At 60.5% G+C, this 26,510-nt stretch overlaps 1 protein-coding gene across 1 annotated transcript in view; it reads right to left on the reverse strand.

The window, feature by feature from the left end:
* Positions 1-3,615: 3,615 nt before the first annotated feature.
* CELSR1 (cadherin EGF LAG seven-pass G-type receptor 1) overlaps positions 3,616-26,510 on the reverse strand; it is a 144,848-nt gene continuing 121,953 nt past the window's right edge. Inside the window, exons 22-35 of the mRNA XM_068971563.1 lie at positions 23,004-23,208; positions 21,794-21,961; positions 20,070-20,196; positions 18,112-18,312; positions 12,357-12,531; positions 8,725-8,837; positions 8,261-8,340; positions 6,608-6,734; positions 5,804-5,929; positions 5,351-5,445; positions 5,048-5,151; positions 4,772-4,921; positions 4,140-4,370; positions 3,616-3,887 (exon numbers count right to left, since the gene is read on the reverse strand). Coding sequence (XP_068827664.1) covers positions 3,616-3,887; positions 4,140-4,370; positions 4,772-4,921; positions 5,048-5,151; positions 5,351-5,445; positions 5,804-5,929; positions 6,608-6,734; positions 8,261-8,340; positions 8,725-8,837; positions 12,357-12,531; positions 18,112-18,312; positions 20,070-20,196; positions 21,794-21,961; positions 23,004-23,208 — 2,174 coding nt within the window. The remainder of the gene's footprint in view (positions 3,888-4,139; positions 4,371-4,771; positions 4,922-5,047; positions 5,152-5,350; positions 5,446-5,803; positions 5,930-6,607; positions 6,735-8,260; positions 8,341-8,724; positions 8,838-12,356; positions 12,532-18,111; positions 18,313-20,069; positions 20,197-21,793; positions 21,962-23,003; positions 23,209-26,510) is intronic.

Genomic DNA, 26,510 nt, shown 5'->3' on the forward strand with positions numbered 1-26,510 from the left:
TATACACACACACCCCCATGTTATATACATACACACACACACACCCATATGTTATATATATATATACACACACACCCATATGTTATATATATACACACACCCCCATATGTTATATATATACAAACACCCCCATGTTATATATATATACACACACACCCATGTTATATATATACACACACACCCATGTTATATATACACACACACCCATGTTATATATATACACGCACCCATATATGTTATATATATACACACACACCCATATGTTATATATATACACACACCCCCATATGTTATATATATACACACACCCATATATGTTATATATGTATATACACACCCCCATATGTGTTTTATTTATATATATATATAATTTGTGTATTTAAATATACAGGCCAAGTACTCCCAGATTCTCTAGTCTTGGGTCGCCCTTTCCTTATTTATGTAAATAAAATGATTTGAGGCTCCTCTTCCCCCGCAAAAAAAAAAAAAGAACATTCATCACTAGAGAGATCTAACCTGAAACAAAGAATGAACACAGATGAATGAAGCCGCAGGGACCGCTCGTGTTCACTGGAGTCCCCGAAGGACTGGAAACAGAGACTGGGGCTGGAAGATTTTGAAGTGTGAGGTGCAAGAGTCTGGGTGAGCAGAAGAACATACAGAAAGTTCTAGAATGGCTCCTGCCCCCCAGGCTTCTCAGCATCCTGTTTATGGCCCCTTCTCCAGGGCTGCCTCAGGACAGGGAGGGAACAGGGGTGCAGAAGCAGGGATGGGGCGAAAGCAGTGCAGAAGTGCAAATTCAAAAACATCTTAATTTATTGTAGACTCTTTCCTCATTTGTGTTGCAATTCCAGTGTTCTGAACATTAATAAATACACATTTGTTAAAAAAACAAACCCTCCAGTGTCTAGTATTTCTCATAAAGTCTTTAAATCACAAAAATAGGTTTACATTTTTCCTGTCTTAATAAAACTGACATTTTTTTTTTCTTTTTTGGTAACAGTTCTGATCAAATTAAAAACTAAATACATCTCAAGGGACAAAATCCAGTTGCAGAAGAACATGGGATAGCATGAAAATGGAGTGTTCAAAGATTCAAAAATATTTCCTCTTTCTTTTTTGCTTAGAAGATGCTTCCTCCACGGTAAACATTTGAAGGTACTATTATTATCTTGTATCTTGAAAAGGCCACTCCCCTGCTAAGGCACATTTATAATTCATTTTGCTGTGAGGGCTCTGGGATCTCATTTCATTTTTGCTTGTGGTCTTGGACCAGTACCAGATAAGCTTTCCTCTACGCCACGAACAACACTCACATTTCCATCAGAACAATACAGTATATGGACATCTTTGCATTTTACTCGATTCTCATCATAGTTTACGGCTTCTCATATTTGGAAGCAGCTGAGTCGATCATTTATTTGGGCACCGATTAGAGAACAGAAGAAACACTGAAATGAGACGTGTCTGAGTGATTCTGGGCCCCGTTCCACAGCCCCTCGGGCCACGCCGCACCAACTGCCCTCAGAGGGGCAGTCCCAGCCGGTCCCCGGTGTGAGTTTCCAAAACAGCCCGGTAACCATTGAACAGTGTGGCTGCGGCGGCTTTGTCCCTCCGCACAATTGGCCATTCGAACCAAAGCGAAGTGATTGGTCAGACTCTCAGACTCGGGGTGGGGGCGGGGGGGGAGGGGGGGTGAGACCTCCGCCTGCCTCGAGATCCTCAGAGCCTCAAAGAGCTGGAAAACTGGCAGGAAGGAATGTGACATTCTGGAAGACCTCATCCCGCCGCCTGAATCGGGGACGTGTGAACACTCGCAGTCCCGCCGAGAACAGGGGCAGAGACAGAGGAGAGCCCCACCTGCAGCAGCCCCGACCGGGCCGGGGGCCAGGGAGGCCTGCGGGGCTGAGGGGGGCTGGCCGGCGGGCCCGGCTCAGCCGTGTGCTCCTGCGTCCATGCTCAGAAGGGCTCCTGAGTCCTGCCCGGCCCTGCGTGGTCCTGTCTCGGAGCCATATCCACATCCAGGCAGGTGGGAGCCGAGGGCAAGCAGCTCAAATTCATCTGGGGCGGCCCCGTGTGACGCCCACGGGCTCTGCGCTCCTGGCTGGAAGCAGCATGGGAACCCCTGTCCAGCACAAGCCCTACGCATGTCCCATCTCTGCTTTCCTGGGATACCTACTGCTGGTTGCATGCCAGACTCCAGGCTGGAGTCTGTGCGATCTTGCTCATATAAAAAACAGGGAGAGATCACCCCCACGGATCTCCCAGTACAGATGCAAAATATACAGAGGGTTTCACCTTTTCAAAGTTCCGTACAAATATACAGAAGTATCTACACCTTTGCAACAAAGGAAAGAGGTTTGCTTTAAGGCATGGGCCGGCTTTGCAGATGGCTGTGGAGCTAGCTGCTGGCCCGGGGCCCTGAGTCCTGGCGGCTCGTCTCTAGGCGGCTCTCCTGCTGGGCCCGGTCCCAGCCAGGCCAGCACACGGTCTGGGCTCTGTCTGCAGTCTGAGGACTGAGCTGTGCCCGTCTGGGAGTCCAAGCCCCCCCGTGGCCTCTGGCACTTGTCACGGGGCCTGAGGGGCCCAGAGCCTCCAGACAACTCAGGGCTTCGCATCTGGACCTTCAGTCACGCCGGTCGTGGGGCTGCCCCTGCAGGGACCCCTGCCCTCGGGGCCTGCTTCGCTGACCGCGCGGGGGGGCCCTGGGGCTCTGAGATCCAGGAGTGCGACCACACGGCACCGAGGCCTGGTGGAGGTGGCGGGCTTGTCTCACAGTTTCCTGATGGTTCAAATTGAAGTTTCGTTACTGCCTCTGCGCGTGGGAAGAAGCCGGCAGGCAGGCAGAGGGTCAGCGAGGACGGCCCTGCCACCCGTGAAGCCAGCAGCGGGGCTGGGTCTGAGGTCGGGCGGGGGCAGAGCCCCCCCTCGGGGGACAGGGGACGCCTGGAGGCTCCACAGAGGGCAAGCTCACGTGTGGGCACAGTGACACTGGCAGGCAGGGGAGGGGCAGGTCGAAGCTGCCCCCCCGCCCACAGCGCCACGGAGACCCAGGCCCATCTGAGCATCCTCACAGAGGCCCACGGAGCACCACTGGCAGCCAGACTCCTGCTCTAGGCTTAGGAAGGCCGTTCTGTTAATGTACTAGAAGACCCAGGTCCAGTCTTCCCACCTCCCTGGGCCATCTGGCGAGATGAGCAGACTGGTTCGGAGCTGGAGCCCACTTCCATGCCTCTGCAGCCGGGTGCCCCCCCACCCCCAGCCTCAGTCTCCTCAGCCACAAAATGGGTCAGTAATGACCCCGGGCCGAGGAGACGATGCTTAGTCCCACATGCTCTCACATCCTAGAATGTCAGGGCTGGACAGGACTCAGGGGTGTGGCTGACTCAGCCCCCAGGACGGAGTCTGGCCCACCTCCAACTGATTGCTCCTGACCCCCACAGAGCTCCTCTCCTGGGTGGAAGCCCCCCCCCCAGAGCCCCCAGGCCTCATCCTGGGCGCCCCTGTGCTCACACCCTGGCCACAGGGCCCCGGACCCGGCGTCCGCCCTCCAGGCGGGGAGCCGAGGGGAGGCTGGCCAGGGGCCACTGCTGCCCCTCCCGAGGCCCAGGCTACTCACTCGGAGCCGGAGCCGTGGGCCTGGGCGCTGCCAGCCCGCACGTTCATGCTCATGGCCACCCCATTGAGGTGCTCACGGCCAGGCTCCCGGCACGGCGTCTTGACAGTGATGGCGCCGTCGGGGGCGCGGAGCCCGTCGCTGGAGCCCACGGAGGACGAGCGTGAAGATGCCGGGCTCTGCTCGCACTCAGCCAGCTTCTCCCGCAGCCGCGACTTCAGCGTCTTTTCGGTCAGCGGTGGCGGATAGGTGACTTTGTTTTTCAGAATGCCTGGGTCCGGGGTTGGGGGAGATGGACGAGGTCACGGCCAGGCTGGCCCTGCTGTACGTGGTGGATGAAGGGAGCTCGGGGAGGGACAGTCACTCGAGGCTGCGGGCACGGCTGCTGGTCTCCCCCGCCTCGGGACTCCCCTGTGTCCTGCGGGCGGGGTGGCCCCTCTCAAGCACCCCGTCCCTGGGGCCCTCTCCCCCAGGAGCAGGGACTCCCCAGCCCCCCGTTTCAGGGAGCCCAGGCCCTCGGCACCTTTTCTCTGCTCAGGGGGCTGGCTGGGCGGCACGGCCGTGGGCCTGGGGCCCCCGCTGTCCCGGGCTGGGAGGCGCTCACTGCAGTGGTTGCCCTGCTCGTCCAGGTGCAGCTCCACGCTGACCTTGGTCTCCACCTTCAGGCGGGGCGGCTCTCCTGGCTCCTCGCTGTCGCTCCCGGCCAGGCTCTCGTCGGGCCAGCCGGCCGGGACGTGGTTGCCCACGGTGTCCACTGAGGGGCAAGACAGACCCTCAACATGCAGCCGCCAGCTCAGCTCATGAGCCCCACCACCTCCTGCTCCTGCTCAGCTGAGCCCGTCCAGAGGGGCGCTGACCCCCCAGCCCCCCGCCCGCAGGCCCGGGGGGGACGCCAGGACCCAGGGAGGGCTGGTCCTGACACGGGGTCCCCGGCTGCAAGCCCCCTGCACCCCCAGCTCCGGGAGCCTCGTGTTCCCTGAGCAGCGGAGTCGGCTTCACGGAGTCCTCACCGGCTCGGGCGGGCGGGGGTCCTGCAGCAGCTCTACTCGTGCTGCTCAGACGGCGAGCAGGGGGCTGTGCTTGCCACCACCGCAGCTCCGCCCTGGGCCGGGGGGCCACGGCTGAGGCCTGCGCCGTGGCCTGGGGCTCGCTCACCTTTGGGGGTGCTGTGCACGGGGCCCTGGGCCGGGTCCCACTTGTCCTCAGCCTCGCCCCCGTCGTCCTCACTGTCAGACGAGCGCGAGGAGGCGTAGGAGCTGCTCTGCTCATCGAGGGAGAGCTCGCTATCTGAGTCCGAGTCGTGGCCTGGGGAGGGGTCAGGCGGGGGCGCCTGTCAAGGGCCGAGCGGAGCCACCTGGGCCCAGACTAGAGATGGGGGCCTTGGGGCAGCCGGCCCCCGGAGAGGGAGACCATCCACCATGGGACACATACCGTGGGGCTTCTTGGCGCTCCTGGGGACAAAGGACGCATCCGGCTCCCCGTGGCCACCCCGCGCTGGCCCCGAGGACACGCTGAGTTTCTGGCCCCCTTCGTCCCTGGAGAGGGGAGAGGGTGGGCTCAGCGCCCCTGCGCGGGGTGGGGGTACACGTGACTGGCCTCGTGCGTGTGCCAGGGTGGCGCTGCTGGGCCCAACCAGCGGGACACACAACGGGGTAGAGCCGGCAAAGCTGGCGTTTGCTCTGGGAGCTGCCCTCCTCCCCCGCGGCCACAGCAGGGCGCCCGGCGCAGCCTGACCTGGCGGTGCTGTCCAGCGAGGCAGTGGACTCGCCCAGGGCCGTGCGGAACATGTCGGGCTCCTCGCCGTATGTGTTGTTGCAGTTGAGGGAGCGCTGTGGGGCGGGGGGCTGGTGAGAGGCCGAGCAGAGGCCACCGGGCCGTGGGGGATGGCTGGGTCCCCTCTGCAGGGTGCCACGCAGCAGCCTGCCTGCACCCGCCGGGCGCTGGGCACAGTGGCCTCTCCGCCTCTGGTCGGGATCCCCGCCGGCCTTGGCCTCGGGACCAAGGGCCGTGACCGGACAGACCCCGCCCTGTTGGCCTGCTCCTCCCAGGCCGCAGGGAAGGCGGCCGTGCTACGGTTCAGGCCTGTGACGTCCATGTGGTGGGGAGGCAAGACCAAGGAGCTGTGTCTGATCTGGTCTAGACGCCCCTCAAGCCCGGCCCACCCCCAGGCCCGCGGGGGCCCCCTACCGTCAGCAGGGTGGCCCTCGTGGTGGCCGAGTCGTCGGCATACGGCTTCTTCCCGGCGAGCAAGCCCCTCAGGTGTTTCCGGACCTCCCTGTTGAACACGCAGTGCAGCAGCAGCACGGCCAGGCCCTGCGGGGCGGGGCGGGGCGGGGTCAGCGCAGCTCGGCCTCAGGGGAGATGCCAGGGCCTGGCTCCTGCCACCCCCACATGCCTGCCTGCCCGGAGACCGCGGAGCCCAGCAGGGCCCACACCTGGCCTCCCTGCCCTGGGCGCTTCCGATTTCTCCAGGAGGGGCCTGGTAAGGGCAGGCAGCTTGCCACCCAGTGCCTGGAGGATCACCCCCTCCTGGGCCCCAGCCCTCGGGGCATCTGGGCCCCCAGTGTCGAATCATCAGTCAGGGTCTGGGGAAGTCCTCGATGTGGGCTGTAAACGGTCAGCACTCTCAGGACACAGCGGGGTCTACCCCAGGATGGGACAGCATGAGGCCCATTCCAGCTGAGCAGACCACTGCGTCCTGACACACACAGGGGGCCGTGGAGCGGGGTCCCTGGGAGGGGGGTGCTGCGGGCAGAGCTGCGTTTGCAGCAGCAGGCTCGTCTTTGGCGGCAGGGCCAAGCGGCGTTGCCGTAGCCCCACACACACCGTGGTGACACCGGCCAGACAGCCGCGGCGTGGTCCTGTGTGTCCGGAGAGCCAGGACGCAGCCTGGATGGCGAGTCAAGGGCCTCCGGGGGGGGCAGGAAGAAGCACGGGTGAGCCCTGACCGCCCCAGGGCCGGCCCCGCCGGGTCACTCCCCGGCCGCCCACCTGTAAGCAGCTGAAGACGGCAAAAAGGTAGTGGAAGGCGAGCGCGTCTCCGTTCACAGCCAGCAGCCCCAGCAGCCAGGTGGCGCTGACGAGCAGCAGCAGCAGAAAGGCGGTCCTCAGGAGGGCGCTGGGGGCGGGGCAAGGGCTGAGTGTCGGGCAGGCCCCGCCCCTCCGCCATCACCCGCCCCGTTCCTTCCCACCCCCTCTCCAAGCATCTACCACGAGCTTCACACGGGAAAAGGCAGGTGGAGCTTAGCGGGGAGGTGAATCGCAGGCGAGGACTTAACCAGCAAAGAGGAAGGTCTTTTCACTGGAAAAGGCCCTGATGCTGGGGAAGACTGAAGGCGGGAGAAGGGGACGACAGAGGATGAGATGGTTAGATGGCATCACCGACTCGATGCACATGAGTTTGGGTAAACTCCCGGAGTTGGTGATGGACAGGGAGGCCTGGAATGCTGTGGTCCATGGGGTTGCAAAGAATCAGACATGACTGACCAACTGAACTGAACTGAGGTAAACAAGAAGCTGCGGGCCAAGACGGGGGACGGGCCGTGTCCACAGTGATGTGGGGAGCCTGGTGCACAGCCTGGGAGTTTCCGTGGACCCGGCGGAGGTGAGGGGCAAGAAGAGGGGTGTCAGGCCCCCCGTGCAGGCTACTCGCTAGGGCTCCCCGCTCCCTGCCTCTGTCTCCCCAGCTGTCAGGGGGCTGGCGAGGTTCACCCCTAGTGGGGTCGTGGGGGTGGCGGGACCATGTGCGTTAAGGTGAGTTAAGTGCTCGGAAAGGTGCATGCGCGTGGTGGAGGAGGTGGAGCGCGGTGGAGCCGATGACCAGGCTGCCCTGCATCCCCTGCCCGGAGTCTCCACCCCGCTATAGCCGTTTCAGACTTGCTCCTCCAGGGGGTGCATGGACAGGAGCCTCCTGTTGCCTCGAAGCCCCTCCTCACACACTCTCCTGTTCCTGGCCCCCAGCTTGGGTCGCCCGGCCCAGTGGTCACCCCTGCTCTGACCATTTCGTGGCTTCTGGGCCCCACGCTGCACTCTCAGCTGCTGCCCTGCCTCCTCAAGGCTGTTCTGTGGGTCCCCCGCCCTGGTCCAGCCCCCAAACACTGGAGGCGCCCTCTCTGCGGGGTCCCCACTCTCGCTGTGCTGCGTGTCCTCTCGCTGGGCGAGCGCCTCCCCTCCTGAGGCACCACCATCACCATCATCACCACCGCCTGGAATGTTCCGCCCCACCCCCACCCCAGGCACCTCCGCCATCTGCTGTCTCTGTCCCCCCACCCCCACCCCGGCCAGTCCCAGGTGAGCACACCAGGCGTCACTGCTCATCCGTCTCCCCTCGGGGACTCTGCCAGCAAGCCCCAGGTGTCCTGCACCCCGAAAACTTCTGGGGTCCAGCGCGCCCCCTCCCTGGTCCAGGCTGCCATCCCGACCCTCCGCCCCAGGCCCACCGGGCTCAGCCCAGACATGGCCAGACGCAGCCGCCCGCTCCCCACTGTGGCCGCCAAGCCCCACTGCTTAACCCCCTGACCTGGCCCGGGAAAGCCAGCAGCTGACCCGCTGGGTGACAGGCACGTTCACAGGCTCTGCCCGGCGGGAGTCTCAGAAGGGGCTGGCTCCAGTCCCGCCCACCACCCGGGTTTAGCACCAACTTACACGACCCGTTTTCTTTCATAATAATGGCGCTTCCTCTGGCAGGAAACCTTTGCAGACAGGACAAAAATGACTGTGTTGACCTGAGAAAAAAACAAACAGAAAATCCCAAAGTCAGGTGGCAGCCTCATGGTACTGTCACAGCACACCTTCACAACCCAAAGGCTTCTGAGGGTCTTCAGCCCTCATCTCGGGGCGGGGGGTGCGGTGTGCCCCTGAGATGAGCCCTCAGGGCCCAGAAACCTGCTGGGGGCGGACGCTGAATGGTCTGGGTGAACGTGGACGTGGACCAAAGCCTGGAGCCCATGGGTCTGAGGACACAGCTCCATCACCAGGAGGTCAGCCCCTCCAGTCCCATCCAGACGGCCAGTGGAGCCAGTCACCTGTGGGCTCTCAACACCACTCAACTCAGGCGAGGGGCACCTGGCCTCCCACACCCCTGAGAATCCGGGGTTCTGAGCACTCACGACTATCACGGTCCCAATGGGCCCCGCGAAGCTCCAGATCAGCGTGTCTCGGAGGGACAGCCAGCAGAAGTCCGGGTTTCCGTAGCCCTGTGGGTCCAGGCCCACCGCGAGTCCTGGACAACAGGCAGGGGACGAGTGAGGGCCGGCCCGACGGGGGGTGGCCACAACTGGGGTGTCCCCAGTCCTCCAGGCAGGACCCTCCGCCCTGGAAGGCTCAGAGGAACCAGGCTGCGGGGCTGGGGGCGTGTGTCCCCAGGGCCCAGCACGTGGGAGACCTGACGGGGCCAGAGCTGGCCGGGGACTGACCCGAGGCCGGGCCGGGCTGGAGTGGGGTCCACGTGGGCCGGAACCACACCTCGTTCCAGCCGAGGTCCCGGGAACCGCCTTAAGTTCTTTTGCAAGAGGCTTAGGTGGTAAAAAAAGGAAAGCACACGAAACTGTTCTTAAAGCGAGTTAGAAACGTGAACGGTCTGAACTGAGACCGCAGAGCCGCCTTAGAGGAGTGGCGTTTCTGCACTGGCGGTGCCCCTGCCTGGATCGGGGTCGACCAGGAGAGGGTGTGAGGTGAAAGGGCACTGAGAGCGGCCTCTCTCCCTGTGGGCAGTCCTCGTCCTTGGAGGGACAGGCCGCCTACACGGGGCGGCCTCCTGCTGGCCCCCTCATGGCGCGCCTCAGGCCAGCCTGGGGCCAACAGCGCCCGTGATGTGAGCTGGGGCTCAGCGCCTCCGGCTCGCAGGTGAGGACGGCCCCACTTGGAGCAACCACATGGACCCAGCTCGAGTCCACCAGCGCAGGAGCCCTTCGTGGGGGCTCGAGTTTCTTCTATGAAGGTCCCGAGTGTCCCAGTAGGGGCTCGGTGTGGCCTCGGCTCCATGACCTCCCATGTGGCTGCCTCGGAGCAGCCTGTGTGGTGTACCCTGAACCTCTGAATGTGGCCTTTTGTGGAAATATGGTCTTGGCAGGTGGAAGCATGCTGAGGATTTGAGATGAGATCATCCTGGATTTAGGGTGGGCCCTCGGAGAAGGCAGGGCGCCCCACTCCAGTGCTCTTGCCCGGAAAATCCCATGGATGGAGGAGCCTGGTGGGCTGCAGCCCATGATGGGGTCGAGAAGAGCTGGACACAACTGAGCGACTTCACTTTTATTTTTCACTTTCATGCATTGAAGAAGGAAATGGCAACCCACTCCAGTGTTCTTGCCTGGAGAATCCCAGGGATGGGGGAGCCTGGTGGGCTGCTGTCTATGGGGTCGCACAGAGTCGGACACGACTGGAGTGACTTAGCAGCAGCAGCAGCTCCATCCAAAGAAGTAGGAGATGGAGGTCTAGACACAGACATGGGGGAGGAGAGACGGGAGGGACGCAGCCACAAGGCCAGGCTGCCAGCAGCCAGGGGACCAGAGCAGGCAGACTACCCCTGGGGCCTCCGGAAGAGAGCATCCTGCCCACACCTTGATTCTGCACTCTGGCCTCCAGGCCTGCGAGAGAAGCAGCTTCTGTTTGTCTTTTAAGCCCCCCAGTGTGTGGTACTTTGTCTCGGAAGCCCTGAAGTGAGAACACCCGTGCTTAAACCTCAGCCCACGCCGGCCAGGACACAGGCTCCCTGAGCGTGGCCCTGGGGCTGCCCATCAGGGACTGGGGCTCGTCTGCAGGTGGGACGCCACCTGTGCGTGCAGAGAACTCCTTTCCCACCACGCCTACTACTACGGCCCCAGGCCACGGATAACTGGCTACGGGTTACATTACAGACCAGAAGCCACACTCTAAGTTTACTGGGGGCACAGAAAAGTGTTAGTCACTCAGTCGTGTCTGACTCTTTGCAACCCCATGGACTGTGGCCCGCCAGGCTCCTCTGTCCATGGGATTCTCCAGGCAAGAGTACTGCAGTGGGGTGCCATGCCCTCCTCCAGGGGATCTTCCTGACCCAGAGATCGAACCTGGTCTTCTGCATTGCAGGCAGTTTCTTTACTGTCTGAGCCACCAGGGAAGCCCCGAAAACCACATGGCAAACTTTTAACTCTTCGCTTTGTAAAATAAGCAAATTGGCAAATAATTCTGACCTGACTTCTTCACTCCTCTTCGTAGAATTTAATGTAAATAAAATCTGACACTCTGGTCTCTGAGGTTAATTTGCTAATTAAAAAAAAAAAACCCAAATAATAATTGAGGCTCTGGGCAGATTGAAGGTGAAATTCAAGATGAGGTGAGTGTCCTGAGTGTCCAAGCAGGACCAGGTCTTGGCTTCAGGGGCTCAGTAGATGGGCAGTGGGGGGGCCCTTGAAACCAGCTGCTCTGAGCCTTTGTTCTTCCCAGGCTTTGGGGCTCAGAGACCAGCGGACTCAGCACCTTTCTCCCGAGTTGGCCAGAGACACGCGGTGTGGTGTCTGCCAGGGTCACTCTCTGGGTCGAGAGGGGTGGCTGCCGGCACGGGAGGCCCCACTGCCCCCTGGCAGCCCTGGACAGAGGTGACAGTGGCCACTCGGGGTCCCTGGGGGCCCAGGGAGAGGGCTCACAACAGGAGAGCACGTTACCCAGACTGTCCAGGCGGGAGCAGGGCAGGGGAGAGCAGAGCAGTCGGAGATGCTGCCGTGGAAACCAGGAGGCACGATGATCGGCCCTGGCTCTGACCACAGTGTGGCTGCTGGACAGAGGCCCGGGGCAGCAACTGCCCCCTCTCCCACTGCCCCAGCCTCAGACTCCATGTCTGGTGGGGCTGCGAGGAGAGCGGGTGCCGCTCACCAGCTGTGATACCAGTGGGGACCATTCCCCACAGGATGCAAGCTTTGACTTCCTCATGTTTAGAGAAGCGTGCTGAGAAGTGCCGCTGTTCTGCTCATTCATTAACTCCTTCTTCCATCCACCCGCCCACTGATCCAACCACTCATCCACCCATCCATCCATCCACCCATCCATCCATCCACCCATCCATCCATCCACCCACTGATCCAACTACCCATCTACCCCACTCATCCATCCATCCATCCACCCATCCATCCATCCACCCATCTCTCCACCCACTGATCCAGCCACTCATCTACCTACCTACCCATCCATTCATCCACCCACTGATCCAACTACCCATCTACCCCACTCATCCATCCATCCATCCACCCATCCATCCTACTCACCCATCCATCCACCCATCTCTCCACCCACTGATCCAACCACTCATCTACCCATCCATCCATCCACCCATTTCTCCATCCACCCACTGATCCAACCACTCATCCATCCATCCTACCCACCCATCCGTCCATCCACCCATCTCTCCATCCAACCACTGATCCAACCACTCATCTACCGATCCATCCATCCATCCATCCTAACCACTCATCCATCCATCCTACCCACCCATCCATCCATCCACCCACCCATCTGTCCACAAAGCGGGCAGACATGGGCGTTTTTGTCTGTTCGGTGCCAGAAAGAACCTTGATGGCCTGAGCCCAGCCCTCAATGCGCTCACACCTGACAGGAGACCACTGAGTGATCACACTCCTGTCAGCAGAGGTGGGTGCTGGGTGCCCAGGAGGAGGCCGGAGAGCTCCTCCGCCAGCACCTGGGGGCGCTGACGTGGGTCCCTGCGATGTCCCGTGGGTGCCCGGTCGGGCGTGGCCGCTCTGCGCATGCTCACCTGTGACGATGGCCGGGATGCCCCAGCCCAGCACGTAGTAGAAGCGCATGGGCCCCGCGTCGATGTTGCGCACCTCGGTCAGCATGCGGTAGACGTGCAGGCTTTCCACGAAGGTCCAGGCGAAGGTGCTCATGTAGGCGTAGTGCAGGAGGATGGCGATCACCGTGCACAGGAACTGCGGGAGAGGCGGCGGCTGAGTGCGCCCGCGACCCGGCACGGCGGGCTGCCGGCCAGCGGCTCGGGACAGGGCTGGCGGCGCCTGGGGGTGGGGCTGGAGGGCGTGGGGGCGGGGTGAGGACCAGCCGGCAGGGGGCCGGGAGGGGCTGGGGGGCTGGGGGAGCTGGGGGTGGGGCCCTGGGGAGGGATGGAATCCAGGACTCTGCAAACAAGAGGGCACGCAGGTCTGAGAAAGGAAAGTAGCTCAGTCGTTTTCCCTGATTGACCCAGGTGCAGCTGAGCGCCAACAGTGCCAGCACCTCAGGCTCCCCACGCGGAACAGAGCACAGGGCGTAAGGTGCCTGGGGGCCCCAGGACACCTGCCCCCCAACCCAGAGCCACAGGTGAGCCTAACCCGGGGTGATGGGTGCACACAGCCTCGAGTTTTTATCAGAAGCTAGAAATTTGTATTTTCACCTCGTGGCTCCAAATTTTTTTATGTTGACATTTCATTTAACACTAAAAAATACGTGTCATGGAGACAGCTCAGGCTGTGGCCCCGATGGTGAGTGTGGCCTTCATCCACCACTTGGACTCCCCGGCAGGTCTCCGCGGCTGGTGAGGAGTCTCAGGCCTGTGACCTCGCCATCAAGTAAGAAAGAAGTCACCGTGCCTGGGCTGATTTGTCGGGGCCTCTGCCTCCCAGGAAAGAAAGCAGGGTGGGCAGCGTTTGTTACGTTTCTGTCCCGGGCTGGTGGGGCCAAGTGTCGGGAAGAGAAAGTCAACCTCCACAGTCGAGGCTCAGCTTCCCGGCCTCTGGGGGCCTTGGCGACCAGCCAGCCCTGAGTCCCTGGACACGGAAGGTGGGGCGAGAACAGGAGGAAGGTAGTGGTGGGGGGGCGGGGCTGGGGACACTGTGGGATCGGGGCATCCAGCCTGAGGCCATCGGTGCACATCCAGTCCCAGGTGCCCAGGGACAGAACCTCAAGGCCTCTGCCTTGGCCCAGAGCAGCCTCACCCGTCCTGCAGGGAGCGGGCTGGCTGCCAGGTCCGGGAACCCAAGGCCCAGCAGCGGGGCAGGCCTCCCTCAAGGTCCCAGGAGGCTGGACTGGCAGGAGAGCAGAGGAAGGACAGATCGGGGGAGGAGGAGAAAGTCCGTGGCCACCCCTGCGGGGTCCCACCGACCCCTGCGGAGCCACGCCCTCTGTAGAGCCACGCCCTCTGTAGAGCCACGCCCCCGAGGGGGTACCACACCTCACCGCGGAGCCACGCCCCTGTAGAGCTACACCCAGCTGAGCCACGCCCCCTGAGACATCCTGTCCAATCCTCACTGCTGTCTGGCCAGCCCGACCTCCCTGGGTCTCAGCGTCTGTGCCAAGGAGACACTTCCGTCCTAACGGACACCGAGTTGGAGACCGAGGGCCGCCACTTGATACACGCCGAGGCGCCTCTGCTCAGTCCCGGGCAGCCTCCCCGTGAGGGGTCCCCAGGGCCCAGGCTTGTTGGAAGCACCAGTGCCACCTGCCATTGAGTCCACCCGGTGTTCTCCCCAGCAACAGAAGCCTGGAGATGTGGGAGGGACCCTTTTTAGGATTCAGTTCAGTTCAGTTCAGTTCAGTCGCTCAGTCGTGTCCGACTCTTTGCGACCCCATGATTTGCAGCACGCCAGGCCTCCCTGTCCATCACCAACTCCCAGAGATCACTCAGACTCATGTCCATCAAGTCAGTGATGCCATCCAGCCATCTCATCCTCTGTCGTCCCCTTCTCCTCCTGCCCTCGATCCATCCCAGCATCAGAGTCTTTTCCAACGAGTCAACTCTTCGCATGAAGTGGCCAAAGTAATGGAGTTTCAGCTTTAGCATCATTCCTTCCAAAGAAATCCCAGGGTTGATCTCCTTCAGAATGGACTGGTTGGATCTCCTTGCAGTCCAAGGGACTCTCAAGAGTCTTCTCTAACACCACAGTTCAAAAGCATCAATTCTTCGCCGCTCAGCCTTCTTCACAGTCCAACTCTCACATCCATACATGACTACTGGAAAAACCATAGCCTTGACTAGACGGACCTTAGTCGGCAAAGTAATGTCTCTGCTTTTGAATACGGTATCTAGGTTGATCATAGCTTTCCTTCCAAGGAGTAAGCGTCTCAAATGCAGCACAAAGCGGGAACCCAAGCAGAAGCAAAGATAGAATCTTAGGTGATGGGTGGAGACATACCCTCTGCCTCTGACGCTGCACAGGAAATGGGGGAGTCCACCCTTAGGGATGGGCAGAGCGGTCAGCCTGGCCACAAAGGGTGAGCCTGAGGCTGGGTCCGCCCCATACCAACCCCCAGCCCCGCTGTGCAAAGCTCATGTGTGTGTGCTCAGCTGTGTCTGACTCTTTGCGACCCTGTGGACTGTAGCCCACCAGGCTCCTCTGTCCACGGGATTCTCCAGGCAAGAATACTGGAGTGGGTTGCCATTTCCTTCTCCAGGGGATCTTCTTGACCCAGGGACTGAACCTTGCGTCTCCAGGAGAATTCTGGCAGGAGAATTCTTTACCACTGAGCCACCTTTGACCCATGGTTGGCTCAGCAGAATGAAGAAGAGGGAAGAGGCTGGTGTGCTGGCTGCCTTATATAACATGAAAAGTAAACCCACAAAACCACCTTTGGGGGGAGAAAAGTCCCCATGTGTCAGAAGCCGATGTTTTAAAATGTAATGGGACCATACATGCAGGGGTTCTGCACCAAAGGTACTACCTTTTCCAGAAACAGAACAAAGGCAAACTCTGCTGCACAATAAATCATTTCCACCTGCCGGTAATCTGGGAGATGAAAACCTCGCCCGGAGAGGGGACTTCAGTTTACAGAAAGCCCATCAAAACCAGGCGCGGCGCCAAGCCCCAGAATTGTGTGCATGGCATTCCTCTTATTCGTGCTCACCAGCGCGTGGAGGCCGTTCAGCTCTCCTTCCAGGGGCTGGTGAGTCAGAGCTTGAAGCCAGCAACAGCCCCTGAGCGTTTCTCACGCCGGGTTTGGTTGCCAGGAGTGGCCCATCCCCAGCTCTCCGTCCCTCTGTTCAGACCACTCAAAGACACCCTTGAGGTGTTTTGCCCTGAGTCACGCAGCCCCCCTCCCCCCACCCCCGGCTGATGCAGGGATGGGGACACGCGGGCAGGGAGAGGTGTGCTGATTCCGGCGGGTACAGAGGGGCAGCCCAGCGTCCCGCCTGCCCTGGGAGCCTGGCAGATACAGGCCCATCCTCTGTGCCAGGCCTCGCGAGCCGCCAGGGTCATCATGGAGCCCTCTCAAGGTCGTCTGCTTGGACGCCCTGCCTCTCTACCGAACACCCTCCTCCGGAGGGTCAGAGAAGGGAGAGCTCTAACCTGCAAGGGCCCCCGGGCCAGCGAGCCAGTAGTGGTGTGCCTTTTTCCTAACACTGCATGCTCTCCGGGCCGTCCATGCTCACAGACACGCTTCCTCCTGCAGTGAGGGCTGGCCCCCCACTCCCAGCTCTGCACTTTCCTCAGCCCCTAAGGACCGGTGTGTCCAGGCTCACCCAGACCCGCGGCTGTTTCCAGCTCACCTGGTGGCGCCCCCTTCTGGACCCTCGAGGCATCGTGCCCCCCCGCCCCCTCCCTGCATGTCCGCATGGTCCAGACACCTGAGCCTCTCCTGCCCCCGTTCTGGCCGCGGCTCCACCCCCAACCCCAGGAAGATGCTGTCCTGATGCCCCTCTGACCTCCAGGCTCAGCCCTACCCACCCTCTTCCCTATCACCACCGTCCGTTTACCAAAACGTAGACCTGCCCAAGGCTGTCCATGGCACAGGGCCGCCTGCCAAGAGAGATGACCAGAGGCCCCTCCCACCAGACAGCGACTGGACCGTCCTGCTCAGCCGTCCTCTGGGCTGGCACAGCGCTCCTGTCAGCCCCCGCCGTGCCAGGCTGGCACCCAACACTCCTGACCCCCGACCCATGTCTGCGTCTGAGACAGCGGATGGAGAATGCAGCGCTCCCAGGGTCTGGGTCTTGGGCAGATTTAACACAGTGACAACCACGAGTCCTCACTGCATCAGGGACGGAGGAATGACACCTATGTCAGCAGCGGGTGGCTGCTGGAACGGCCCACTGCGAGGCTAAGGGCCCACTGCTCACCGTGGGAGAGATCCGAGTTAGGTGAGTAAACTCTGGACTTCCTGCAGTCACTACGTGTGCACATGTGATGGTCAGTTGGCCTCATGTCGTCCCAGGGCCATCGGGGTCACCATTTTAGTGATGGCCCCATGAACTCAGACACGACGAACTGTCGGCCCTGGGCCAGTTACCCAATCTGGCCGGCCCCAGGGCTCCCCACCTGTGAGCAGGAATGCTGCCACCCCCCAGGGCCCCAGGGAGGTTGCCAAGAGCCAGAGCACGCAGGCAAAGCCTTGGGCACAGAGCCCGTGCCGCCTCCTTCATCCCCATCAAGGGGCTGTGACCCCTGGTCTCTGAAAACCTCTTTGGGAAAAAGGAAAAGCCACTAGCAGCCAGCCGGGAACCAAGCCACATGCCTCCGTCCTCCTTTTTGCCTTTCTCTCCCGTCCAGGGCAGGTCCCTACCCCACGCACCTTGACCCAGCCCTGCCAGCCATTCCTCTGGGACTCAGATCCCTCACATCCTACAGAAGTGCCTGTGCCCTGGCCCTGCCCTTGCTGCAGCCAGCATCTTTTACCCTCTCCTCCCTGAAGCCAAACTACTTCAGTCTCGACCAGGCTCTCCAAGTGCTGTCGTTTCCACCCCCTCCTTTGTATGTTACCTTTTAAATACACTGTGGCTGGTGGGCAAGAATGCAACTGATTATATACATCTAGCCCCATAATAGGCAGCTATCTTGCTAAACTCTTTAATTATTTCTTATAACGTGTCTGTAGTTGGTCTGGATTTTTCTGTGAGGTCCATCATATCAGATGTATAATCACCTAACGATAACTTCCAGGAGCCTAGGTAACACCCCATGAACCCATGTGATGCCCCAGGAGCCCACATGACCTGGGGTGGCTTGAGCGAGACACCCCATATATAACTTGATCACACTGACGTTCACCCTCCCTCCTCTCCCCCACGATTCTCTCTCTCTGCAAGCTCCCTTCTCTAGTCACCCTGCCGACCCAGGACCACCGCATCGCCGAGTTCTGGCCTGTCCTGAATACCAGTGCTTTCACGGAGAGTGTGGCCGCGACTCCCCAGAAAATGCAGGGCTGGGAGACACGGCCCAGCAGGGATGGCTTCAGGCTCAAGTGACACCTCACAGGACTCTGGGGTCTCATGGGTGTACTCTGATGTAATCACAAGTGTCCGGATCACGAAAGTGAGAGCTGATGTGCACAGAGCCCCTGGCTCCCAAGGTGACCTTGCAGGGAGATTCCTGCTGAGGGCAAAGCAACACGCCCACGTGCTGAGCCTGGGTCCCCAGCTTCCCACCAGACTCCCAGCCTCACCCATCCCCGGAAACAGCCGCAGACACACCGCCTAGCCCCAACAATGGGTGGGAGGACCCCTCCTTCTCTAGCCCTGGAGAAAGGTCAGTCCACGTGAGCGGCCAGGTGGCCCCACAGGGGGTGGGGGGCAGGGTCCTCACCGGGTTCTCCGTCTGGGCGATCCCGATGACAAAGACCAGCTGGGAGGAGAAGAGCGCGGCGATGAGGTTCTTGTGGATGCCGTTCAGGTTGGAGCGCAGCATCCGCACCAGTGCCAGGAGCACGAAGGCCAGCAGCAGCGCGGCCAGCGACAAGGACACGGCCGTGTAGGTCACGATCTTCAGAGGCAGGACCTCCCCGTGCTGCGGGCGGGTGGGCCAAGGGTGGGAGAACACGTGAGGGCCGTGGCTTTGACGGCGATTTTGCACAATCAAGACACACTGACGCTTAATCATGCAGACAGGAGCCAGGGTGGCTACCACGTGGCTCTCAGGGGAGCCGGAACCAAGAACGACAATGAACCGAGCAGTCGGGCTGACAGCAAAGTTCTGCAGATCCCCGGGGACAGCGGCAAGCACCGGGGATGGGCACAGTGCCCGTGACCTGCACGCTCAGACTCGGCCGAGATGGCGACTTTAACGTTAGGTGTGTTTTGCCATAGTAAGAACAGACTAAAAAGCTAAAAAAAACCCCAAACCTTCAAGCCTAACTCGTGCTGGCTGGCAGGTACAGAGCCAATTCTGAGCTGAGAGACCTTCAAACAGAGTCTCAGTTCACACAAAAAACCAGAGGTGACAGAGCTGCAGGGAACCACAGTCATCCCCTCTGATTTTGTTTTTTTCAAATATTTTTCAAAATAGGACACCCGTCTAGAGTTCGGCGCCCAGTGGAGGTTTGGCACTTGGGGAACAAAGAAACCATTTCTATGGTAACTTCTAGAAAGCACTGTCCTGAACGTGCACAGAACTGTGAGCCGGGCTGCCTGGGGGAAGCGAGGAGCCAGGCCTGGGGGGCTGGGGGGAGTGCTCGGGGGGCACCGACTGCTCCGGAAGTGTGGCAGCACACACTCGCCAAGGCCGGGGGCTCTTCAGATGCCTCTGGCTTTGAAGCACCCGGGCGTGGGGGCCCTCGACTGACACTCTCATTTAACTTCTACCGGGACTTCCTTCTGCTTCCTTTGCCTGCGAGGCTGCTCCTGGCGCTGCCTAGCTTCCTGGCCATCAGGGGACCCCCAAACCTGCCCCTCTGTGGACAAAGATGATTCACAATTAACCCTGTCCAGGCTGCAGCCCAGTGCTTCCCGCTGGAAAGTGCCCCTGCCCACGGGAGCCTTGCTGTCCTAGCGCCCAGAGGCGCAGTCTCTGCTGTTGACACCCTGACACCCTGTCAGCAGCAGCTTGTGGCTGACTCACCTCCCGAGAACGCGACAGGCACTTGGGCCGCTGCAGACCGGGAGTCCCAGGAGGGACGGTGGCTGGGCTGCCCGGGGCACACAGCAGGCCTGAATACAGGGTGAGGTCCCCAAGGCCCCGGGCCAGCTCCTCAACACCAGCACACGCCCCGCCGACCGGCCCCCCCCCTGCCCCCAGGCCCCACGGCCTCATCCGAGGCCCACGGAGGTCACTGAAGACTGGAGGTTAAACGTCAGCTGCCCACTGCTCTGCGGCTCCTGACCAAGCCTCCTCTGTCCTCCCAGGGCTGGTGTGTATGGCATCAGAGGGAAATAACTCTATTGTTCCCGCCCGGTCTCGTCCCTAAAATTCTACATGCAGCAGAAACCGCATTACCTAACAGACTGCCGAGCACCCTGCTTTGAAGTGAGGTGTATATTCTAGGAGTTTCCTTCCAGCCTGAGGTTCGGGGCGGCCATCACAGTTTTTAACTTACAATGTGGCCTCTCTGAAAACCCCTTCCAGGGGGTTTTCTTATGGGAATCCTAACACAGTCTGGCCAGTCCTCCCGGAACAGTTTGCAATTGTGGCATCGGTTTGTTCAGAGCCCTTAGGAGAGGCAGAGCTCGCAAAGGGGTAGGCGTGGGGGCCAGGCTGATTTTCCAGAGGGACGGGTCCCTGGACACACTGGCCAGGTGGGCAGCGGTGGCCCTGGGGGTGGTGCCCACCTCACGCCGGGAGACGTCCATGAGCACGGCCAAGCTGGCGGCGTGGCTGCACCGGCAGGCAACGTGGGTCCGGTTCCGGGACAGCAGCTCACAGCCTTTGGCCGACCACCCTCCAGTCCCGCCGGTGCTGCAGAGGAAAAGGGGGTGAGGAGGGGCCTCCGAGGCCCTCCCGCCCCGCTGGAGCCCAGGCAACGTCCTTGCTGCGCCCTGGCCAGGCGCCACTGTCCCAGACCGCAGCCTGGCCGCCCCGGCGACCGTGTGAACCCTCTCCCTCCCCTTCCCAGGCCTCTAACGAGCACCCGCGGAAGTTCACGCCTCATGCCCCATCCAGCAGTGAAACTTCAGCGGGTGTCACGGGCCTCTTTGTTGGAGACACTAGTCAGTTGTTCAAACAGCCACTTTGCACTCAGTCTCCTTTGGAATCTCGGTGATTTAAGAAGCAACCTGGTGCGTCCCTTCCACACTCTCCTCTTCAGATTGCACACGGTTTTATGGCGGCCGCCTGGAAGCAGGGCCCCCTATTACCCTCTTTTACTGAAGGAAGCCCCGGATGACAGGCTGCTGCAGAGCCCTGCCCTCCTGACTCTGGGAAAGCCGAGTGATGTCTCTGATCCTTAGTCTATTCATCTGCGAAATGGGATGTGAAGGCTCACACGCATTTGCCAAGAACGTGAAGGTCCGGGCCGGCAGGTGCAGCACAAAGGAGGGCGGATCATTAGTGCACCGGCTGACTGCCGGGCCCAATCAAGTGGCCACGAGAGACAGCCGGGCCCAGCGTGCGCCAGCCAGACCTCAGCGCTGCCCTCCTCATCAAGGGGGCCCTTCATTCTCTTTTGTAAGCCAAGCGTCTGTCTGCTACCCTCCGGGCGCTATGCTGGCTGCTCGTTAACTAGAATTTGGAAAAAACAGGAGGGGGAGTGACGCATGGTCTGTGCCGAACCAAACCTGCTTCGCGGTGGGAGTGCCAGCCCATGGCCCCGCAGAGCCCCCGCGGCAGACACCCTGCCGTCCAGCAGAGCCGCAATGTCAGGGAAGGTCTGGGCTCTGTCCTGGGTGCAAGCGTGGCGCACGGGGGTCCGAGGCAGACAGATGCTGCTGCTGCGGGCAGGGCCTCTGAGCGGTAAAGCCAGCCTCAGCAGCTGCCATGTGGGTCTCTGGGGTGGGACGGCTGAGATCAGGGACCCTGGTCTGCTACGGGGGCCCCTCCCTCACATCTGGGATTTCCCACTGTCAGTGCGGGAGGACCCTGGACCCAGTCTCTGACTCCCACCCCTGTGTGTCCAGAATGAGCCCCTGCCTTGTCCGGTGGTGGCCGGGGCACCTGTTGGCAAGAGTCCTGCAGGGGAGTGGCCCCGTCCCCACGCTGGGCTTCTCGGGAGACCACCGTGCGTGCCTGTGCAGTGTGTACATAATGTGCGCATCTGCGTTTCCAGGCCTGTGTCCATGTGCATTTGTGCACACACGTGCGTGGTCATAACTGGGTGCGTGTGCACTCACGTCTGTTTCCAGGTGTGCATGTGTGTACACGCGTGTGCACTCGTGCTTATGGAGGGCTCTGATGCCCCAGGAGGGACTGAAAGGGGAGAAAGGGACCACAGATGAATGCCCGCCCCAGGACGCTCTGCCAGCAGAGCCTTGGGGACCTGTGGGCAGGCACCCCGCCTCACCAAACAAAGCCCCCCAGAGACACACAGCACTGGGGGCAGGGGTGACGTCACCCTTACGTGATGGAGTGGTTCCAGGACACGCAGACCGGCTTGGTACGCTCCTCGGTCTCCAGGAGGGCGAACTCCACCAGGACAGGCCTCTCCAGGGGGCTGGGCAGCGGGGCCCCCCCGCTGTACACCACCGTGCTCACCACCGGTGTGTTGATGACCGGCCGGTTAGGCAGCCTGCAGGCAGAAAGCAGAGCCCAGGACAAACCCGCCTGCGGCCTCCAGAGGACACAGCTCGGGGGTCTCTCAGGAGGGACCGGACCAAGCGTGTGAGCTCAGGGCCTCTGCCCTTGAGAGCATGTGACGGGCTGCGGGGAGGAGGTGGGCTGCGGGTTTGGTGAAGGTTTAACCATGGAGAGGCGAGCACACACCCCTCTGGGACAGAGGCGGACTCTGGAAATTCAACATGAAGAGAAGGAATGAGTGAGCAAGTGTCGGGCTCCACAGCCTATAACAGAACCGGAGAACCCTGGCCTGCAGGGAACATCCCGGAAAAGGAACACGATGCCATGCTTGTGGCTCTGGGAGGCCTCTTGTCCAGCCCCTGGGAGAGGTGCACGTGAGGACCGCAGCCCCGGGCAGGAGAGCTGCTAAGTGACCCGAAGGTTGAAAAGAGCCAAGCCTCCATGGGTGCCTGCCTCTGCTCAGGCCTCAAAGCCCTTGGGTGGTGGTTGATTCTTCAGCCAGTGTTCACTGAGCTGCCCTTGGTGAGAAGAGCCACCTCACTGGGAAAGACCCTGATGCCGGGAAAGACTGAAGGCAGGAGGAGAAGGGGAAACAGGATGAGATGGTTGGGTGGCATCACTGACTCGATGGACATGAGTTTGAGCCAGCTCGGGAGATGGTGATGGACAGAGGAGCCTAGGGTGCCGCAGTCCACAGGGTCGCAGAGTCAGACACGACTGAGCGACTGGACGACAGCAACTTGGGGCTGGGGTCGCTGGCGGCTGGCGGCAGGCCGGGGCGAGGGGACAGACACTCCAGGCAGGAGTGGCACAGCCGAGCCTGGGGCGTGTGTCTGGAGGGGCACCCTAGCAGAAACACCAGGCACACTCAGAACGCCTGCTGAGGCAGACCGCGGGGCAGCGGTCTCTGGCCTGGAGCCGGGGCCACTGTGCAGTGTCCTTGTACAGATGTTCCGGTGGTCGAGATTCTGACTTACAGGCGCCTTGGAACCTTCTGGAAATCCCCCCACCCCGCATCCTGGAGTCAGCCTTACCTGAGGCTGCGGCGATCCGGATCATAGTGCTCCGGCAGCAGCTGCCCCAGGGTCCGGCAGATGAGGACCAGGGCAACGGCGAACTGCCCAGGCTCCTCGGGGTGTCTCTTCCGCCTCCTGGACGGGGCCTCTGTCTCGGCGCTGGGCCGCAGGCGCGCCGTCTGGGGGGTGGTCTTGCGACCAGCTGGCCTCGCCGTGGGGCTCTCTGCAACAGAAGCACAGAGTGAGGATGGGGCCCAGACGCCTGTGATCCCACCAGGCCGCTTTCTCCTCTAGCCGGGAGGCCCTGTGGAAAACCCTAGGCGGCTCCTCAGAAGCGCCCAGGACCCTGCAGCCCCACTTCTGGGTGTGCCCCTGAAGAGTCGGGAGCAAGAGCTCCAGCGAGGCTCGCACACCGCGCTCACGGCCCCATGAATCACAGCAGCCACGAAGTGGGGCAGCCCAGGTGTCCCTGCATGGATGACGGGCTGGTAGGACGTGGTCCACCCGCACGGGCCACAGTGGGTGAGCCCGAGGACACGATGCTCCTGAGAAGCCAGTGGGACGCTGTCGATCCCACTCACGTGGGGCCCCGGAGGCCCCTAGGAAGCACCGGAAGCAGCTCCCCACCACCCTTGTGGGAGGCTCACAGTCATACTCACCCACGTTTCCAACAACCCACAGGGTGCCCGCTGGGCCTCGTCCAGGGGTCACCTTGGGAGGCATCTCCAGCCAGCATACACCACCCGGAGCACGGGCTCCAGGGAGGCAGGTGGTGGGAGAGGGTCTTCCCTCTGCTGCCATGATGGGGGTGCCGCAGGCGGGGGGCCGGCCGATTCCAGCAGACTCCCCTCTGCTCAGCCAGTGACGCCCTGAGGCAGCCACCCACTTTCCACATCCTCTTGACCCTGCTCAGGGCCGTGCCGGTCAGCAGCTGGCTAACAGCTCCAGTTGACCATACTCAGCCTGGTTAGCAACCCTGGTTAGCCACACTCAGCCTAGTTAACAACCCTGGTTAGTCACCCTCAGGCTGGTTAACAGCACTGGCTAACCACCCTCAGGATGGTTAACAACACTGGCTAGCCACACTCAGATGGTTAACAACCCTAGTTAGTCACATTCAGGCTGATTAACAGCACCGGCTAACCACTCTCAGATTGGTTAACAACCCTGGTTAGCCACCCTCAGGATGGTTAACAACCCTGGTTAGCCACCCTCAGGATGGTTAACAACCCTGACTAGCCACCCTCAGGCTGGTTAACAACGCTGGCTAGCCACACTCAGGCTGGTTACCAACCTTGGCTAGCCACCTTCAGACTGGTTACCAACACTTAGCCACATCCAGGCCAGTTAACAGCATGGCTAGCCACCCTCAGGCTGGTTAACAACCCTGGCTAGCCACCCTCAGGCTGGTTAACAACCCTGGCTAGCCACCCTCAGGCTGGTTAACAACCCTGGCTAGCCACCCTCAGGCTGGTTAACAACCCTGACTAGCCAAAGTCAGGCCAGTTAACAGCATGACTAGACACCCTCAGGTTGGTTAACAATCCTGGTTAGCCATCCTCAGGTCGGTTAACAGCATGGCTAGCCACACTCAGGCTGGTTAACAATCCTGGCTAGCCACCCTCAGGCTGCTTAGTGAGGCAGGCTGGCCGACACTGTGGGGTCAGTGGGCTGGGAAGGTCAGTGTCTGAGGAAGGGGGACGTGGGCTTGGTGACACCAGAGGGGGTGGGGGTGAGAGTGGACAGAGGCTTGGAGCCCCCCAGGGCGATGGGGCGGGGAGAAGGGGGTCTTCCAGGAGGGACACCTGAGCAGCTGGGAGGACACCGGGGGCCAGGGGGCCAGGCTGCACCCAGGAAGTCCATCCACGAGGCCCTCACTCACATCTCGGGCTGAGGGAGCTTAGGATCCTGGTCCTCAGCTTCCTGGCCATGTGGCAAGTCAGGTGTTTGGGAAAGTGGCCGGGGGGGGAGGGGAGGCTGCAGAGGCCCCAGGTGGGATCTTATCAATAAGGGAATCGGCGGGTTTACTACGGGGTGACTATGCTGGTCAACTGACATTTTGGCAACTTAAGTAAATACCATACTGAACAAAGGCCACGTGCAGGGGGCTGGGGGGTCAGCCGAGGCTTCCCAAGGAGAGCAGAGGAGCAGGCACCAGAAGCTTCTCCCACGGGGTTTCCTAAAGCAAATAGCCTCGTGCGTGTCCACTCCCGATGCCACAGGCCCCGAGAGAGGGCGACCCAGGGGCCAGTTCAGAGGCAGAAACACGGACGCCCTCACAGAGAAAGAGCCCGAGTTTAGGTCAGATCACTAAAGCATATGCACACACACACAGGTGTCCCCCCCACCTCAGCTGCGGGGGCTGCGCTCCAGGGCCCTCTGTGGATGCCTGGAGCCACAGAGAGGTGATGTTGTTCAGTCACCCAGTCGTGTCCAGCTCTTTGCGACCCCCTGGACTGCAGCACACCAGGCCTCCCTGTCCCTCACCGTTTCTAGAGTTTGCCCAAATTCATGTTTTTTGTATCAGTGATGCCATCCAGCCATCTCATCCTCTGATGCCCTCTTCTGCTTCTGCCCTCAATCTTTCCCAGCATCAGGGAGTTTTCCAATGAGTCAGCTGTTCACATCAGGTGACCAAAATACTGGAGCTTCAGCTTCGGCATCAGTCCTTCTGGTGAATATTCAGGGTGATCTCCCTTAAGATTGACTGGTTTGATCTCCTTTGACTCCTTTCAGGAGTCTTCTCCAATGCCACAGTTTGAAGGCATCAATTCTTTGGCATTCTGCCTTCTTTATTGTCCAGCTCCCAGAACTGTACATGACCACTGGGAAGATCATAGCCTTGACTATATGGACCTTTGTCGGCAGAGTAACGTCTCTGCTTTTCAACACCTTGTCTAGGTTTGTCATCGCTTTCCTGCCAAGAAGCAACCGTCTTCTGATTTCATGGCTGCAGTTACAGTCCACAGTGATTTTAGAGACAAGAAGAGGAAATCTGTCACTGCTTCCTCCTTTTCCCCTCTGTTTGCCGTGAACTAATGGGGCCGGCTGCCATGATCCTACTTTTGTAAATATTTAGTCTTAGGTCTTAGTACTGAACCCTATATTTTTTTCCTATGCATACACACAAAGTTTAATTGATAAATCAGCACGTTAAAAAATTAACAGCAAATATCTGTGAGAGTAGGACCATAAACTCCAGTACTCTTGCCTGGAAAATCCCATGGATGGAGGAGCCTGGTGGGCTGTGGTCCGCGGGGTCGCTAAGAGTCGGACATGACTGAGCGACTTCCCTTTCACTTTTCCCTTTCATGCACTGCAGAAGGAAATGGCAACCCACTCCAGTGTTCTTGCCTGGAGAATCCCGGGGACGGGGGAGCCTGGTGGGCTGCTGTCTATGGGGTCACACAGAGTCGGACACGACTGAAGCGACTTAGCAGCAGCAGCAGCAGGACCATAAATGAGGCTGAGCGCCAAAGAATTGATGCTTTTGAACTGTGGTGCTGGAGAAGACTCTTGAGAGTC

Source organism: Capricornis sumatraensis, chromosome 4, assembly GCF_032405125.1.
Source record: "Capricornis sumatraensis isolate serow.1 chromosome 4, serow.2, whole genome shotgun sequence".
NCBI lineage: Eukaryota > Metazoa > Chordata > Mammalia > Artiodactyla > Bovidae > Capricornis > Capricornis sumatraensis.